We start from the raw sequence: 17,788 nt of genomic DNA on the forward strand, positions 1-17,788 counted from the left end.
TTTTATAGACAGACTTAAAATGCTTATTATTAATGTTATATTTATATTTTATCAATTTTTAAAGAAAAAAGGGCAAAGAATAGTCAAGGCGGTTCACGGACGGAAGGGCTCTTTAGTCTTTTCCAAAATTCGTCATTGCCACGTCACTCCCAAATAATTGATAACGTTTTCACTTCTTATTTTATTTGCGCAATGGATGGATGATGTGGGACCCAGCTAGGTTTTCAATTCTTTCCCACCAATGTAGAACATCACAATTCACCCCCTTCGGGGCAGCGTCCACGCTGACACTCTTTCCTTCCTCCCATCGATGTGGGACCGCCCCCAAATCCACCCTCCTTTGAGACCCAGTGTCCTTATTGGCACACCGCCTCGTGTCTACCCCCTCTTCGGGGAAGAGCAAGAAGGCTGGCACATAGTCCGGTGTTTGGCTCTGATACCATTTGTAACGGCCCAAATCTACTGCTAGTAGATATTGTCCTCTTTGAGCTTTCCCTTGAGGCTTTAAAACACATCTGCTAGAGAAGGTTTCTACCCTTATAAATTGTGGTTTGTTCTAAGGCTTTAAAACGCGTCTGCTAGGAAATATTTCTACACCCTTATAAATTGTGGTTTGTTCTCCTCTTCAACTGGGACATCACACAACTATCCATTAATATACATTTAAGTTATAAATTGTAGTTTATTCTCTTCTCCAACCAATGTGTGACATCACACAGCTATCCATTAATATACATTTAAGTTATATTATAATTTTATATTTATATTTATTTATTATTAAAATTATTATTCTTTAAAAAGTAGCTAAAAATTTCAAACTTTATGTTATTATAACTCTATTTGAATTATTTTTTTTAATAATGTCATGAAACTCTCAATTTTGTATATATTAAAGCTTTATGTTAAATTTATTGTGTATTTATTATTGTATTAAGAAAAAAAAATGCTATTAGTAAAAAAATAAATCAGTCACCATATCTTAATATTAAAAATGAAATAAAGTTATAAAAATAAAAGAATATAATTATAAATATTGTAATTGAATGAAAATACTAGAGAATACAAAATTAAATTTTTTTTATTAAGTCATTAAGCAATAAATTTAAGTTAAATTAGGTAATAAACGTGTTTTAATCATGAATTTACTTAATAAGCTAATAAGCCTAAACATATTTAAAGAGTTTCAAGCATTGAACAGCAAAATTTAGGGTCATGCAGAGCAAAACCAGGAAGCTCATTACAGAACTATGAGGTACACACAAGATAACACTCTTAATGAAGGTTTTCTGCAACTATTGAAGCTTGCTTAACGAAACTACGTCGGGCTTGTAACTACTGAAAGAAGATATCGACTCACCTCGAGTGCGTCGTCGACGATTATTCAAATGAAATGGTTCGGGGCAGGAACCTGTTAGAGATGCTTTATTTATCGTCCAATAGCTGTAGCACCGACTCGGCGAAGCTTTGTTGCCTGAGGGGATAATAAACCGAGTGATGGAGTTCTTAGGGAAGGTATGTTCATCAGCCAAAGTGGAGGATTGGAAGTCAATAAGACTAAATGATTAGGAAGATAATGGACGAGAGAGGAGGCTTACTTTCGTTCTCGGTATTTCGGGCTCGGGCGAGAGTGCTTCAAATATCCATCCCATGGGACCTTCTTCAGACCTGCTCGAGCGCAAATTATGTCCCTGACCCTGTTAAGTAACGGAATATTAGTGTGACAACTCAAAACCACTGCAAACAGATTTATCCGCTTTGGCCCGTTACATATCACCATCAGCATCACAGTTTTAAAATGCATATGCTAGGGAAAGGTTTTCACACCCTTATAAGGAATGTTTCGTTCTCCTCTCCAACCGATGTTGGATCTCACAATATTTTGTAACAGCCTCAGCCTACTGCCAACAGATATTGTCTGCTTTGGCCTGTTACGTATCGCCGTCAGCCTCATGGTTTTAAAATGGCTAGGGAGAGGTTTCTACACTCTTATAAGAAATATTTCGTTCCCCTCTCCAATCGACGTAGGATCCCACTGTCAACAGATATTGTTCGCTTTGGCCCGTTATGTATCGCCGTTAGCCTCACAGTTTTAAAACGCATCTGTTAGGAAAAGGTTTCCACACCCTAAAGGAATGTTTCGTTCCCCTCTCCAACCGATGCGGGATCTCACAATAATTTGTAACAACCCAAGCTCACTGCCAACAGATATTGTCCGCTTTGGCCTGTTACGTATCACCGTCAGCCTCACGGTTTTAAAACGCATCCGTTAGGGAAAGGTTTCCACATCCTTGTAAGGAATGTTTCGTTCCCCTCTCCAACCAATGTGGGATCTCACAATAATTTGTAACAGCCCAAGTCGGACCAACAAATATTGTCAGTTTTGGCCCATTACGTATTGTTGTCAGTCTCACGGTTTTAAAATGCGTCAATTAGAGAGAGGTTTCCACACCCTTATCAGGAATGTTTCGTTTCCCTCTCCAACCAACGTGGGATCTCACCATTAGAGCCCATGACCGAAAGACCCGATGCTGAAAGAAGAACCACTATCACATTGCAGGTAGGGAAAGCAAGGTTACCTCTCTGCAAACTCGATGGGTGTTTCTCCAGGCTTCAAAACTTGGGGCTCCAGGTACCAAACATCACAAACAACAGCCCAAGAGGTCATAAGCTGCAGCAGATGCATGGTGAACGACTGCCTGAAAAAATGAACACGGTCCAGGAATCATCTACCTCGCATAACCAATTCTATGCTAATCCATAGCGAACCTAAATACCGAATAAGAGTTACGCAGAAACATATGCAAAAACACCACCATTAATGGCACATGGACTACATTTTGGCAAATTCAATTATCATTCTAACCAAAAGAAACAGATTCAGGGCCACTGAGTTAATTCAGAATATTTGTAATAAGCAGCCACATATGAAACCCAGGCCTAAGCATGTTCTTAATGTTTATAATGCAAAAAACCCAAGCCTAAGCATGTTTATAATGATATTTACTGTTTATGCTTCACTCTATTTGAAGTATCTTCATCAATATATATAGCAACAAACAACATTACTTATTTGAAAACAACATGTTTTTTTAAAGTTCCTAAACAAACAACTTGTCAAACATGTTTTACGAATCCGAAAAGTATTGTCTGTCTCGTACCTCGACTATCAAACAGAAATTAAGTTTCTATCAACAAAGACTAATCAAATAAAAATCTCCTTACTTCCTGCTGTTCCAAAAAGCATCGACGAAAATTTTGTTGTATTTGATTGCAACTGGGCAAACAGAGCAGCCAAGTTCAAATGCACCCTGAAATCATTTAGTTAAAACAAATAACTAAGGTTACCAATTACATTAAAGCCTTGGTAGCAAATTTAAGAAGTACTAAAAAAACAATACCTTCTTGAACATAACAGAGTAGTGGTTATTTACACAAGTTCCTTCAGGAAATATAAGAAGAGGATTGTTGTCAGCCCCTTGAACGTGATCGTTTAACCTAAAAAAGAAGACGTTTCAATAAGCATTCCAATAACAATCAGTATTTACTTGTGATTCTCGTGCTCCCGTTGTATGGCAACACTTACTTCTTTGCTACAACTTCACGGTCCTTCAACTCGGTACGGTTGAACCATATACATCCAATACTCTCCAATATAGTGCTTTGCAATAGTCCTGTCATAAAGTATAATATGACAACCAATCAGAATGAAGACGAAGACAAATATGCTTACTGGGTATCAATAGCAAGAGCGTTTCTCTCGAACTTCAATTACTATCTCTAGACTTATTCCAACCTAAATCTTCATTTTACGTATTTTTCATAATAAATGCACTCACCAACCCAACCAGGATGTTTTTGCATAATAACAGCAAAGGCAGTCATTTGCTCCAAGATAATGAAATCGATCATGGAAGTATGGTTGGCCACAAAAACCTGCTCAACCAAGAATGAGAAGTCAAACAATATAGCACTGAGAACAATGCTTAACATCTCGAAAAGGGAAAATACGATATGACATTTGTAAAATGTCACCTAAAACCCCGAATACCTGCTTTGGTCTCATGCTAGGTCGTGGCCCATGATACTTGACAACTCCAGTCCAAGATGCAACAAAGAAGCTGCAAATCAACTCCACCAAAGACCTCTAACAAGGAAATATAGTGTTATCACACACAAGAATCCTCAACTATCATTATTAAGCAAGAAATTTTGAGTTCATCAATTGAAAAAGCAGGAGATCAAACCATCGACGGTTAGGATGTTAATAAATGCCTTATCCATAGAGCGAACATAGACCCACAAGATGTATAATTAAACCACATAATGGGGAAGATTAAAGAATTGAGCATGCACACCTCTAACTTAGTTCTCAGCTTATCATGGCCTTTCAATAGAAGATTCACTGGAATGAATGTTGAAAGGAAAATTATCCATCCTATTGTCAATATGAGAACCCTGCACCATGAGCTCAACAACACTTAGACAAAGAAATGAAAGTTATACTAAGAACCACAAGAGTTCCTAATTCCTATAACCTAAAGTGACCATATCATTTATCAGATCCATGTTGCAGCAGTGAGGAACTTCGTTACCTGATTTCTTCTTCATATAGATAGATATAGGATAGATATAGGATCTATGGAGCAATTACTAAAAAGTACATTTTGTACAACCGTCTGATGAAAAGGATCCCATGATCCTAAACTAATCTTACTTGGGATCGCAAATCCCAAGTTTATCTATGAAGAGCATATCTAATTATATTAGTATTTATAATTGACTTCGTCTACATAATACTAATCGATAGAGAGCTAACCTCGCCGGGAAGAGAATCAGATACCGAACCACGACTCCACAGCACCACAGAGGAAACAGATAAATATTCCAATTCCATGGTTCCGGTGGGTTTGATTTGAAGCACCGAGTGAACGAATCCTAAACATTCATTATCAAATAACAAATGAACAACAAAAATTTATGAAGTTAAATCGAGAAGAACAACAATAGCCTGAAAACATCAAATCCCCTTCGCTATGAACAAAAATGATAGAGAGATCGTAAACAACGAGAAGGAAAAGCTCACATCAACAATAGCACCAGCAGCCTCAGTAAGGGTAGGCGAAATATCAAGCAAATCGCGCCTAGAAACAAGTTCATAAGCTCGTGAAATCAGTCGGAAAGCGCAATCGAACCAATTGGAAAACTGGTAGGAATATGAAATTGAAGGAAAAAGAGAGAGACAGGAGTAGATTACAGGCGGAGCTTGCCAGTTGGTTCTTGGATGGAGGATCCGGAAGGCAAGTAATCTTCAATATTGGGGCGATCCAAGTCCAATTCAGAGGCGGAGGATTTGAGAGAAGCAGCAGCGCCACTCATAATTGGCGGCTTTTGGGAATCTGGTCGAAATCTGGTGATGGGTTGATTTTTCATCCCTCTTGAACACTTTCATATTCCCCCCGCGCACATGCCACCAACTTCAATTCAAATGAGAATCTACCAGCAACCTTGTTCGTTTCGACGTTTTGTTTTATATTTTCGAACATTCGACGTTAGTTAAATTTTATATTCGTCTTTTTCATTTTTCTTTACGAACGAGCAATTTAAACTCTATAGACACTATAAGGATTCTTCTACTGCTGAAATAAGATCACTACATCGATAATTATGCTTTGACGTTCAGATGAATTAGGATCTGATATTGAGATCGAGAATTGTGACTTGACCTGATCTAATCTCGAGATTGATAATCATGATATCGTATTGAGATGAATAACACTTTATACTCGGGACTGAGATTAGAAATATCCATTGAACCCACGAGGGATTATTGTTTGAACGGTGACAAGACAGGAAATGAAGAGAGATTTTTTCGTCTTAGCATATTGAAAAGAGACGAAAATTGTTGGGAGTGAATCCACGTGAATGGAGAGAATTATCATGAATTTATAAGTAAAGGAATAACATATTAATTTTTTGAAATAAAATAAATAAATAAATATTTTACATACTACCTAAATTAATTTAATCCAAATATTTTATTAATTTTTAACTATTATATTATTAAGTTTTTTAACTAATTTTTCAAAATATATACTTTTCAAAATAAATAAATAAATAATTCACATACCACCATTATTAAAAAAATAATAATAATAATAAATGACTTAAATTAATTTAATCCAAATATTTTATTAATTTTTAACTATTAAGTTTTTTAACGTAATTTTTCGAAATATATACTTTTAAAAATAAATAAATAAATATTTTACGTACCACCTTTATTAAAATAATAATAATAAATGACCTAAATTAATTTAATTCAAATATTTTATTAATTTTTAATGATGGTTATTTTAGGTTAAAAAAGCAAATTAAGATTTTAAAATTAAAAAAAAAATAAAAAACATAATTATTAGAAAAATCATTATTTTCAAAAGAAAAACTCTTCTTTCAAATCATATCCCTAAAATCGAAGCATTATTCATAAAAATAGCATTAAAAAAGTTTTAAATTAATGCCTAGTCTAGAAAAATCATAGTGCCTATTTTAAATAATAATAATAATAATAATAATAAGCTTTTTTAATATCCTAAATTCTAATTAATATTTAAGAGCAGCTAGAAAACTTTTTTTTTTTTTTGTTTTATTTTTCTTTTTTAAAATTTTCAACGTCAATTTCTAAAATAATTAATGTTAATTTTTCTTTTCAAAATTATGAAATTATGAAAGGTGATGTAAGTAGGTAGTACAATACAAACTTTAAATAGTTAAAACAAAATAAAATTTTAAAATTAATTAATTATCATTTTCGTCCAAAAATTTCTCGTTATTTATATTATTTAAAAATGGGTTTATGATTGTTAGACGAACACGACTCTCCATATGATATTGTCCACTTTAAGCATAAGCTCTCATGGTTTTGTTTTGGGCTTTCCAAAAAGCATCGTACCAATGGAGAGAGTATTCTTTGGTTATAAACACATGAACATTCCCTAAATTAGCCGATGTGGGACTTTCAAAATACGTCTCCCCTTAATCGATGCTTGACTCCTTTTTCTTTTGGAGTCTTAGTTAGAGTCCTTTGTTCGACATTTGAGGATTTACCTCACACCTCTCCTTAATCGAGGCTCGACTCCTTTTTCTTTTGGAGTCTTAGTCAGAGTCCTTTGTTCGACATTTGAGGATTTATCAATCTATTGGCACGACTACGTTTAGGGCATGGCTCTGATACCATGTTAGACAAACACGACTCTCCACAATGGTATGATAGGGAGGCTCGATTTCTTTTTCTTTTGAAGTCTTAGTTAGAGTCCTTTGTTCGACATTTGAGGATTTACCAATCTATTGGCACGACTAAGTTTAGGGCATGGCTCTGATACTATGTTAAACGAACACGACTCTCCACAATGGTATGATATTATCCACTTTGAGCATAAGCTCTCATGGCGTTGCTTTGGGCTTCAAATGGAGACAGTATTATTTGATTATAAACCCATGAACGTTCCCTAAATTAGCCGATGTGAGACTTTCATCATCCAACAAGGACGATATTGATAAAGGCGAAGCTTACTCAGTGCAGGTCAGTAGAGTAAGGCTCCTACGACTTATCTTGCAGCAGGGTCTGAGTTTAAAGCCCTAAACGGGTAAATATATATAGAACTTGTAAGACACAAAATTAAATGTGAGTGACACGTCGAGTCAGATATTAACCCTAAAAAATAAGTACGTAAAAATTTATTAATCTCTCACCGTTCAATTTCGTACGATATAATTCTTTTCTATTAATTATTAAATTCGCTTAATTACTCATAGGTCCTACCTTATAAAGGTGGCTAGATGCTGGGTTTTGTATAGGATGCCATATTTGAACAATCCATTATATATTTTTTAAAAAACAAAAAAACAAAATAATATTTTTTTTAATACAAATAAATAAATAAATAAATAAATAGGAAAATAGGTGAGAATATTCGGAAAAAGATGGCAATAAATTCAAAGCTCCTAATTTGAGCTAATATTAAATGCTTGGTCAACCCCTTTGGTTTCACCTTGTGGGCTTTTTTTTTTTTTTTTCAAGAATCTTGTTTAATAATAAATAAATAAATAAAGGACGGTTTAATTTTTTAGTAAAGGAAGAGGATATGAATGAACCAAGACTATATCTAAATGAGAGCAATCCCGAGAATAAAATTCTTAAGAAAGGCTGAACGTACTTAGTGTCACGGTCATGTTTGTCCAGGACGTGTTGTTTATGGCTGAGTGCGATTGTGACACTTAGCTTTGAGCAATTTTATGCGAGTGACCTCGAAACTTTCCTAAGAAACATGTGAACAGCGACAAAGCATGTTAAAAGGACCTGTGTTAGTATGTAGCGATACACTTCACTCTTTTAAGTGACAAATAAGTAACATGATCATGTCGTACGAGAATATCAAATTCTAATCTACATATCTCTTAACAGAGTTGTATTTTTTAAATTACATACATACACATTATTATTATTTTACGGACTAATTAGAAATTAAATTCGAAATCTGGGAACTTAGGGTATTATTTTTGGATCAATGATCAAATAAAAACAAAATTTAAAAATATTAAATTTATTCTATTCTAATCCCTAACGACCGTTTAAATTGTCGTTATTGCGCAGCTAATTATTTGACAAATAAATAAACAGAGCTTCAAATATATGCAACGACGAGAGATTATTGTTTGTATATGATTGTATGATTAGTTGGATACGAGATATTGAGTTGATAAATATTAAACGACTAAAATTATTTTTAATAAAAAATGGAAATTAAATTTTTTAATGTAAAAAGAGTGAAAAATTTAAATTATTAATGTTAAGTAACGGAAAATAAATAAAATTTATGTAAATTAAAAACCATAGGGTCCACAATTTTTATTAATTACACCGAAAAAAAGAAAAAGTTAAAAGAAAATAAAAACGGTTCTTTAACAGGAAGGGCATTTTCGGAATTTCAATGGACGCCAAAAATTTTCTCTGGAACCAAACACCCAATTCCTCTGTTTTCTCGCCCCCCATTTTCCTGCTGCGCTTGCCAGCCTAAGCTCACACAACTTTAATAGCTATGGAAGAAGTCTTTGGACTGAAGAATATTTGGATAATTTGATTGAAAATTCGAAATCCCGTAAAAGCAAAAGTTGGGTAAAGAAAAGGGGAAAAGGAAAAAGGAATTACGGATTTGTTGCGTTATATTATAGCCCTGAATTGTGAATTCTGATCATCTCTGTTTGTTCTTCATGTTCTTCATGTTCTTGTTCTTGTTCTTCGTTGTTGCTGTATGTTTTAATCCCATTGGAGTTTTAAAATGGGTTTTAATGGCGTTCATGGAAGCATTCACGAGAACTGATCTTTCCATTTTGGCATACACCAACGCACAAACAAAAAGCTCACTCACTCACTTTCTCTTACTGTTAGAAGCGGACGATTGACGACAAACTCTCCGCTGGCAAAAGATTCCCTCACTGCCTTCTCATTTTTTCGTTTCTTTCTTCTTCTTCTTGCCGAATCCGGATTGGGTTATGTTTTTGTCACTGACCCATTAAAGGAAAAGGGCAGAAGTTCAATTGGGTTTTGCTGGGGTTTGATTTTGTGTGGGTTTTTGTGTGTTTTGAGTTAATGGGTTTGTTTTTCTTCACCTTTTGGTGAAACCCATTTGAGTAATCTCTGGTTTGCGCCATCTACAACGCTGTGTGGATGGGCTGTTCTAGCTCTAAGGTCGATGATCTTCCGGCGGTGGCGCTCTGTCGTGAGCGTTGTGCGTTTCTAGATGAAGCGATTCATCTTAGATACTCACTTGCCGAAGCTCACATGGCGTATATTCATTCCCTTAAAGGGATTGGTCATTCATTGCATAATTTCATTGAAGAGAGTGTTGATTCAGTTGGGAATGGTGGCTCTGTTATTGATGATTCTGTCTCTCCTCCTCACCATCTCTGTCACTCCGATTCTGATGATGAATCTGATTCTCTTCATGATTTTGATCACTCCCCTCCTTTTGTCCCGCCGCATGACGGTCATATGGGTTATATGATGCCGGAACAAGAACGTTTTGGCTCGTATCCCGGCGGCGGAAGCGGCGGTGGTGGTGGAGGGTTTATGCATATGAATTATATGAGGAAATCAATGACACCCTCTGTTGTGTATCAGCAGAGGCCTATGAGTCCGGAGAAGGTTTATCATGCCGGTGAGTCGTCTTCTTTTTCAGGGCATTACCCTTATCCTTATTATGGTTATCCTCAAGACGGTGGCTATGGTTCAATGTCATCTGCCGGAGGTTCAGGCTCGTCGCCGCCGCCGCTGCCGCCGCCACCTTCACCGCCAAGGCCCTCAGCTTGGGCCTTCTTGAACCCATTTGAGGCATATGAGAAGTATTATAGTGCTAACACACCAAGCCAGGGTTTGAAGGAGGTGAGGGAAGAAGAGGGGATTCCTGAATTGGAAGATGAGGGTAACCAACATGAGGTTGTTAAGGAGGTAAATGGAAGCCCGAAATTCATCGACGATGGCGGTGGAACGGGCTCGAAGATAGCTGCAGGAGATGAGCATGGTAGTGATGATACAAACGCCATGCTTTCCCAATCAAGGCCAAGCGCTGCAGCTGAGGATGATGCTGTTAAACATGAACCCCACCAGAGCAAGCCTGGTTCACAAGAGGTCTATGAGGTTGCTAGAGAAATTGAGGCTCAGTTCGAGAGGGCGTCGGAGTCCGGTAACGAAACGGCGAAAATGCTGGAGGCTGGGAAGCTTCCCTATCAGCAGAAACATGGTGAGTATCATATAGCTCAGATCCATTAGAATTCTGGCTACTTACAAGCAATGTGTTTATGTAGAATGAAACTTGAACATATTGGATTACTTTTGCTTGTTCTTGTCTAGTTTTAGATGGATATTTGTTCTTAAACTGGGTTTCTGCTCTTGTTACCTGTTTTAACTCACAGTTTCGTCGAAGAACTCGCATGTTCATGTTGCTCCTTCGGTTTCGAAGAGCGTCGATCCTTCAACGTCTTCTGCTGAATTTGGTTACATAGAAGAGTTTGGGATGGCCTCTGGGAATCTGTCTTCTACGTTAAGGAAATTGCATCTTTGGGAGAAGAAACTCTACAATGAAGTTAAGGTACGATACACTAAGCCATTTGGGCGCCTTACAGAGCTTTTGAAACCGTGAGCCTGACAGCGATATGTAATGGGCTATAACGGACAATATTTGCTAGCGGTGGGCTTGGACGGTTACAAATAGTATTAGAGACAGACACTGAGTGGTGTGCCAGCGAGAACGCTGGGACTTCTACAGGGTGGATTGTGAGATCCCACATTGGTTGGAGAGGGAACGAAGCATTCCTTACAAGGGTGTGGAAACCTCTCCCTAGTAGATGCGTTTTAAAACAGTGAGCCTAACGACGTTAAGTAATGGACCAAAGTGGACAATATTTGCTAGTGGTGGACTTGAGCTGTTACAAATGGTATTAGAGCCAGACACCGAGCGGTGTGCCAGCGAGGATGTTGGCCTCCTACGTGAGTGGATTGTGAGATCCCACATTAGTTGGAGAGGAGAACGTAGCATTCCTTATAAGGGTGTGGAAACCTCTCTCTAGTAGATGCGTTTTAAAATCGTGAGGCTGACGACGATACGTAATGGCTAAAACGGACAATATCTACTAGCAGTGGACTTGAGCTGGTACAAATGATATCAGAGTCCGAAACCGAACAGTGTGCCAGCGAGGACGCTGGGCCTCCAAGGGGGTAGGTTATGAGATCCCACATTGGTTGGAGACAAGAACGAAACATTCCTTATAAGGGTGTGGAAACCTCTCCCTAGTAGACGCGTTTTAAAACCGTGAGGCTGATGGCGATATATAACGGGCCAAAGCGGACAACTTTTGCTCAAAATTTCTGTGGTTAAATCTTGTTAGGCGGAAGAAAAGATGCGGGTAGTTCACGAAAGGAAGTATCGAAAGCTGAAACGCTTAGATGCGAAGGGCGCCGAAGCTCATGAAGTTGATACCACTCGAACTTCAGTGAGGAGCCTATCTACCAAGATAAGAGTAGCCATTCAGGTGGTTGACAAGATATCCATGACAATAAACAAGATCAGGGACGAAGAATTATGGCCACAACTGAATGAACTAATTCACGGGTAAGTCTAATTCCTCGTATCGAAACGAAGTTACGTTCCTTGGTTCATTTCTTCGATGATACATGTCAATTACTGTTATTTCAGATTAACCAGGATGTGGCGGTCTATGCTCGATTGCCATCGTGCTCAGTACAAAGCGATCAGTGAATCAAAAAGTTTCGGTACGATCGGATCGGGTAAATGTAACGATAACGAAGCTCATCTCGAAGCAACCAAGGAGCTTGAGCATGAGCTTCTAAACTGGACAATCAGCTTCTCTAGTTGGATCAGTGCACAAAAGGGGTATGTTAGAGTCTTGAATAATTGGCTTCTGAAGTGTCTTCTGTATGAACCTGAGGACACGCCGGACGGCTTAGCTCCCTTCTCACCGGGACGAATTGGTGCGCCCCCGGTGTTTGTGATCTGTAACCAGTGGTCACAGGCTTTGGATAGCGTATCCGAGAAGGAAGTGATCGATTCTATGCGTGTGTTTAGTACGAGGATGCTTCAAATTTGGGAACACGATAAGCTAATAACGCGACAGAGAATGATGGCAAAGGTTCGAAACTTCGACCGAGACGACCAAAAGATACAGAAACAGATTCAGGCATTGGACAAGAAGACGTTGATGGTTTCGAGAGATGAAAAACGTCTCTCAGCTTCTGGAAATGCTGTGTATCAAAATGAGATGAGCCATGTTAGCCTGCAATCGAGTGTGCAACGCGTTTTCGAGGCGATGGAGAGGTTCACTGCAGATTCGATGAAAGTGTATGAAGAGCTTTTACGACGAACCGAGGAAGAACGATTGAATCGAGCTGGAAAGAGTCCTATAAGTGTATGAAACTCTGCTTATTCGTTCCAAATGTTCAAGAAATGAAACTTTTCAGCTCAGTCACAGAGCTAGCCTCCTGCTAAGCTACACAGCAGCCATTACGACCCGAGCTCGACTGTTCGATATCTGATTGTTTCAGTGAGTTATCACTCGAATGCTCGGGATGATGTTCGAGGAAATGGGCGCTAATCTTTCATTGTCGGGTGAAAGCGGAGTCGAATGAAAAGCCTTGTTCAATGGAAAGCTTGTTGAATGGACAGAAACTGAGTGAAAGTAGAGCATTTCTCAAAGTGGTTTCACTGATGGTTCGGAGAATCTCGATAGTAGTTTCATGGATTTGTGTTACGAGTAATTCGTGTAAAAGTTGGTAATAGTCGTTAGTTTGCTTCTTTTGAAGAGCTTTTCATTTGCTCGATTAATCGGGCATGGACTATATGAGCTCCAAGTAATTTATCGGATAAGTTCATTTGTTGGGCATTTTCGATTCACTAAATCGATTGTTTGTCTCAAGTTAGCTCCCGTCTTTTCTGAGAGTTTGATGAGCTTTTTGTAGATCAATGTCACTGATATAGATGTCCACGTCCACGGGATAGGGTAGGGACGGGAAAGTCATTCCTGCCACCTGTTTCATTTCCCGTTCCCGCAAAATTCCTCCTTTATTTTCGGATCAGGGAGGTGAGTCTCGACGGAGAATTTGCAAGGATCGAATTCTTGCGGGTAATTTTCTCCCTTTATTATTATTTTTTTAAAATAGTTATTTTAAAGTTTTCATTTTCTTCCATATATTTTTATTAAAAATTTGTAAAAAAAACATAATAAATACAGTGGCACGTGCAATTTAAATATCTAAGCATGGTGAAAAGCAAACAAACGTTGTCGTCTTAGGTAGGTAAGATCTTGGTTTGGTTTTTCTTCCCATTAATCATAAATAATAGTGACATTTGTTCCAAACATGAATGTCTTCTAGATTATATTTAGATACTTCCATTTAATTCGTTTGGACCCGCTCCAAATAGGTGGAGAGAAATTTTTCATGGGACCGAAGACGAGGATTATATTCTGACTTCGACCCGCCAAATCCCTGATCATATTTAGAAATTGCGTTGAAAAATGTAAATTATCCCTTAACAAATATTTAAAATTAATATATTTTTAAAAATATATAAAAAGACCGGAAAAATCCCGTGCGGGAACTTGATCCGAGCTAATTCACCCTTTTCAATCCCAAAAATAAATGGAGAATTTTGCAGAGACGAAGATTGAAATAGGAAGCGGCGGCATTTTCGTCCCGCCCCGCAGATATACCTAATTATATCGATAGGATTTTTTTGGGATAAAGTCTAAAATAATATGAATTAAATGTAATGCTCCATGTTTAGGAGTCGGAACCTGGATTCAACACATGGTAGTCTCGACGATCCTTACATCTCCAGTTATGTGACTATGTTATCTACTTATCGCTTCTAAGAGTCAAAACTATCTCACACACGTGCTTACTACGAAATTTTCTAAGAGGTCACTCAACATAGGATTACTCCAAACTAAGGACGCTTTAATTTTGGAGCTTTTATGATTGAGCCACTAAAAAGGAAAGTGCATATATACAGTAACTTTCAATTCTTATAAACCTTTCTTAACCATCATATTCTTAGGATCACTCTCATACGGATATGGTCTTAGTTCTGTCATGTACCTCTTTTTTACTCGGGTGTCACATTAAAATTTGTGCATGATCCCACATAGGTTAGAGAGAGGAACAAAATATTTCTTATAAGGGTGTGTAAACCTCTCACTAGTAGACGCGTTTTAAAGCCTTAAGGGGAGTGGCGTGCCAACGAGAACACTAGGCCCTAAAGGGGGTGGATTGTGAGATCCCACGTTGGTTGGAGAGGAGAACAAAACATATAGTATTAGAGCCAGACATCGAAAGGTGTGCCAGGGAGAACACTGGCACCCAAGGATGGTAGATTATGAGATCCACATTGGTTGGAAAGGAGAACGAAGCATTCTTTATAAGGAGATGGAAACCTCTGGATTGTGAGATCCCACATTTTTGGAGAAGTGGGCAACTATTGATCTTGTTCGTAAAGAAACACTTCAGATATACGACTCATTTTCATTTTAAACATGAGCTGGCCCGTAAAAATTAACTCTTGCAATTAGTCAGATGCCATCGTTCGTCCAACTTGTTAGCATACTTTTATTAGGATCACACAACTCACACTCTCAATCTAGATGAAGAACACGAAGAACACGAAGAACAAAGAAGATCCAACAGCCTGTAGAAGACATGCATGGGGTGGAGGAGACAAGCTTTTCTGCAGAAGAGGCTGTCTTTCAGTAAACTAATACCCCTTCTAAACAAAACCACATATCATACACCTCATTATAGTATCAAATGCATGAATATGGGTACCAAAATGATACAAAAACAGGCCAGCTTTGGCATTGGTAGAAGGGAGACATAGCAAAAACACAGCTGATATGATGTTTCAGATCCATATTACAATCATAAAGCTTCAAGATTCTGTTTTATTTCTTCATCTCTTCAATAATGTTCTTGAGGTTCCTTCTGTCCCCTTTCCCTTACCTTATATAAACTCCCCTAATCCCACAAAAAGGATCATAAACTAAACTTCTTCAAAGCTTCCAATCAACAAAAAAAAAAGATGCATATTCGCTCCAACAGCTTGCCTTCCAAGCCACACCCGTTCGTCGATCAAGTCGACGAGCGTTTACGCAGCTTGAACAAGGCCTCCTCAGAAGCAACATCATCTGAGCTATGCCATAAACTAAATGGCCTTCAAGATTTGCATCATTGTATTGATAAGCTACTTATGTTGCCTCTCACTCAACATGATATCATTGAAGAGAGCGATAAGAACTCGATCGACGAGTTACTCGAAGGATCTATTAGGCTCTTGGATTTGTGTGACATAGCCAAGGATGCCTTGTTGCAGACAAAAGAATGTGTGAATGAACTCGAGTCGGTTTTACGCCGAAGAAAAGGCGAAATGTTCATAGCAAGTGAGCTACAGAAATGCTTAAGTTCTAGGAAGTTAATAAAGAAAACAATCTACAAAGTCTTGAAGGCAAATGAAAGCAAAGTTTGTGAGAAAAGTGAAGCCACTCCTGCCATTGTTAGCTCATTGAAACGAGCCGAAGTAGTCGGTCACAACGTCGTCGAAGCCTTGTTGTCTTTCGTGGCAGGACCGAAGTTTCCATCGAGTTCGAGCCGGTGGTCTATAGTTTCGAAGCTTGTGCAACCCAAAAGGGTAGCCTGTGAAGGTGAAGAAACAAGAAGAAATGAAGTGGCATTGGTGGATGCTGCATTACATTCAATTACAAGTCAAAAGACAAAGAAATTTGATTTCTTTGTTCAAGTTGAGAACTTGCAGAGCTCATTGAAGACATTTGGTTCAAACATTGAAGAACTTGAAGGTGATCTTGAGGCTCTATATAGGCGCCTAATTAAAACAAGAGTATCACTTCTCAACATCTTCAACCATTAAGCTAGAGATTTCATAGAGTAGTGGTATCATGGCCAATCCCGTGAGTACCCATTTTTGTAGATTGTATAAAAAACATAGTAAATATACAAACTTTTCTCTCAAATTATGGCTTCTCCATGATCTTCGTGGTCTCTAATTTTCTCATAACGTCGGTTGTAGAGGAGAACGAAGCATTCTTCGTAAGGATGTGGAAACCGCTCCCTAATGACGTGTTATAAAATCGTGAGACTGACGGCAATACGTAATGGGTGAAAGTGGATAATATCTACTAGCGGTAGGCTTGAGCTGTTACAAATAGTATCAGAGCCAGACACCGGGTGGTGTGTCTTAGAAATAGTAATCATTAAGTAACTTTTTCCGACGGCTAAAGTTTTGGTGAAATCATTGTTTGATTGGTCAACTAATGATGAAAATTAGGTACCTTGAATCAGCATCATTGACAACTATTAAGATTCTAGTTGTCTCAACAATGGCATAAAAATTCACATGGTTGACTAACTTCATATGTAGAGGCCACCGCTATTGTTTATTTGGGCTCGTTACGTATTGCTGTCAACCTCACGGTTTTAAAACGTGTCTACTAGGGAGAGGTTTCCACACGTTTATAAGGAATGCTTCGTTCCCCTCTTCAACCGATGTGGGGTCTCACAATCCAATCCACCCCCATTGGGAGCCCAACTTCCTCGCTGGCACACCACCCAGTGTCTGGCTCTGATACCATTTGTAACAGCCCAAGCTCACAGCTAGCAGATATTGTCCACTTTGACCCGTTACGTATCACCGTCAGCCTCACGGTTTTAAAACGCGTCTACTAGGGAGTGGTTTCCACACGTTTATAAGGAATGCTTCGTTTCCCTCTCCAACTGATGTGGGTCTCACAATCTACCACCGCGGGAGTCCAGCGTCCTCATTGGCACAACGGCCAGTGTTTGGCTCTGATACCATTTGTAACAGCCCAAGCCCACCAGTAGCAGATATTGTCCGCTTTGGCATGTTACGTATCGTCATCCGCCTCATCGTTTTAAAACACATCTACTAGAGACAGCTTTCCACACATTTATAAGAAATATTTCGTTCCTCTCTCCAACCAATGTGGGATCTCACAATCCACCCCTTTGGGAGCCCAGAGTCCTCGCTGGCGCTGGCACACCGCCCAATGTCTGGCTCTGATATCATGTGTAACAGCTCAAACCCACCACTAGTAGATATTGTTCACTTTGGCCCATTACGTATCGCCGTAAGTCTCACGGTTTTAAAACGCGTCTACTACAGAGAAACTTCCACACGTTTATGAGGAACAC

At 38.3% G+C, this 17,788-nt stretch overlaps 3 protein-coding genes across 3 annotated transcripts; 2 read left to right on the plus strand and 1 right to left on the minus strand.

The window, feature by feature from the left end:
- Positions 1–1,126: 1,126 nt before the first annotated feature.
- On the minus strand, positions 1,127–5,521 carry LOC111792456 (glycerol-3-phosphate acyltransferase 9). The gene is made up of 12 exons (XM_023673943.2): positions 5,255–5,521; positions 5,084–5,141; positions 4,817–4,935; positions 4,356–4,455; positions 4,049–4,144; positions 3,837–3,933; positions 3,584–3,671; positions 3,399–3,495; positions 3,223–3,308; positions 2,577–2,696; positions 1,596–1,694; positions 1,127–1,471 (listed from the first exon to the last, which is right to left on the minus strand). Exons 1-12 carry the CDS (start codon positions 5,428–5,430, stop codon positions 1,423–1,425), a joined length of 1,185 nt encoding a protein of 394 aa, XP_023529711.1. The 5' UTR covers positions 5,431–5,521; the 3' UTR covers positions 1,127–1,422.
- Positions 5,522–9,013: 3,492 nt separating this feature from the next.
- LOC111792411 (uncharacterized) lies at positions 9,014–13,452 on the plus strand. Its single transcript, XM_023673842.2, has 4 exons — positions 9,014–10,796; positions 10,969–11,144; positions 11,941–12,164; positions 12,249–13,452. The coding sequence occupies exons 1-4, from the start codon at positions 9,725–9,727 to the stop codon at positions 12,982–12,984; spliced, it is 2,208 nt and encodes a 735-aa protein (XP_023529610.2). The 5' UTR covers positions 9,014–9,724; the 3' UTR covers positions 12,985–13,452.
- A 2,186-nt stretch (positions 13,453–15,638) lies between these two features.
- LOC111792912 (uncharacterized) lies at positions 15,639–16,487 on the plus strand. The gene has a single exon (XM_023674537.2). It carries the CDS (start codon positions 15,645–15,647, stop codon positions 16,485–16,487), a length of 843 nt encoding a protein of 280 aa, XP_023530305.2. The 5' UTR covers positions 15,639–15,644.
- The last annotated feature ends 1,301 nt before the right edge of the window (positions 16,488–17,788 follow it).

This window comes from Cucurbita pepo, chromosome 4 (genome assembly GCF_057944985.1).
Source record: "Cucurbita pepo subsp. pepo isolate OVF chromosome 4, ASM5794498v1, whole genome shotgun sequence".
NCBI lineage: Eukaryota > Viridiplantae > Streptophyta > Magnoliopsida > Cucurbitales > Cucurbitaceae > Cucurbita > Cucurbita pepo.

Bases quoted from the DNA above. Each gene is read 5' to 3' on its own strand.
- LOC111792456 (XM_023673943.2), bottom strand. From the start codon at position 5,430: ATGAAAAATCAACCCATCACCAGATTTCGACCAGATTCCCAAAAGCCG. The intron at 4,145-4,355 runs GTGTGCATGCTC...TTTCCTTGTTAG, and splicing joins AGCTGAGAACTAAGTTAGAG to AGGTCTTTGGTGGAGTTGAT. The intron at 3,496-3,583 runs GTAAGTGTTGCC...CTTCTTTTTTAG, and splicing joins CGTGAAGTTGTAGCAAAGAA to GTTAAACGATCACGTTCAAG.
- LOC111792411 (XM_023673842.2), top strand. From the start codon at position 9,725: ATGGGCTGTTCTAGCTCTAAGGTCGATGATCTTCCGGCGGTGGCGCTC. The intron at 11,145-11,940 runs GTACGATACACT...AAATCTTGTTAG, and splicing joins AACTCTACAATGAAGTTAAG to GCGGAAGAAAAGATGCGGGT. The intron at 12,165-12,248 runs GTAAGTCTAATT...CTGTTATTTCAG, and splicing joins CTGAATGAACTAATTCACGG to ATTAACCAGGATGTGGCGGT.
- LOC111792912 (XM_023674537.2), top strand. From the start codon at position 15,645: ATGCATATTCGCTCCAACAGCTTGCCTTCCAAGCCACACCCGTTCGTC.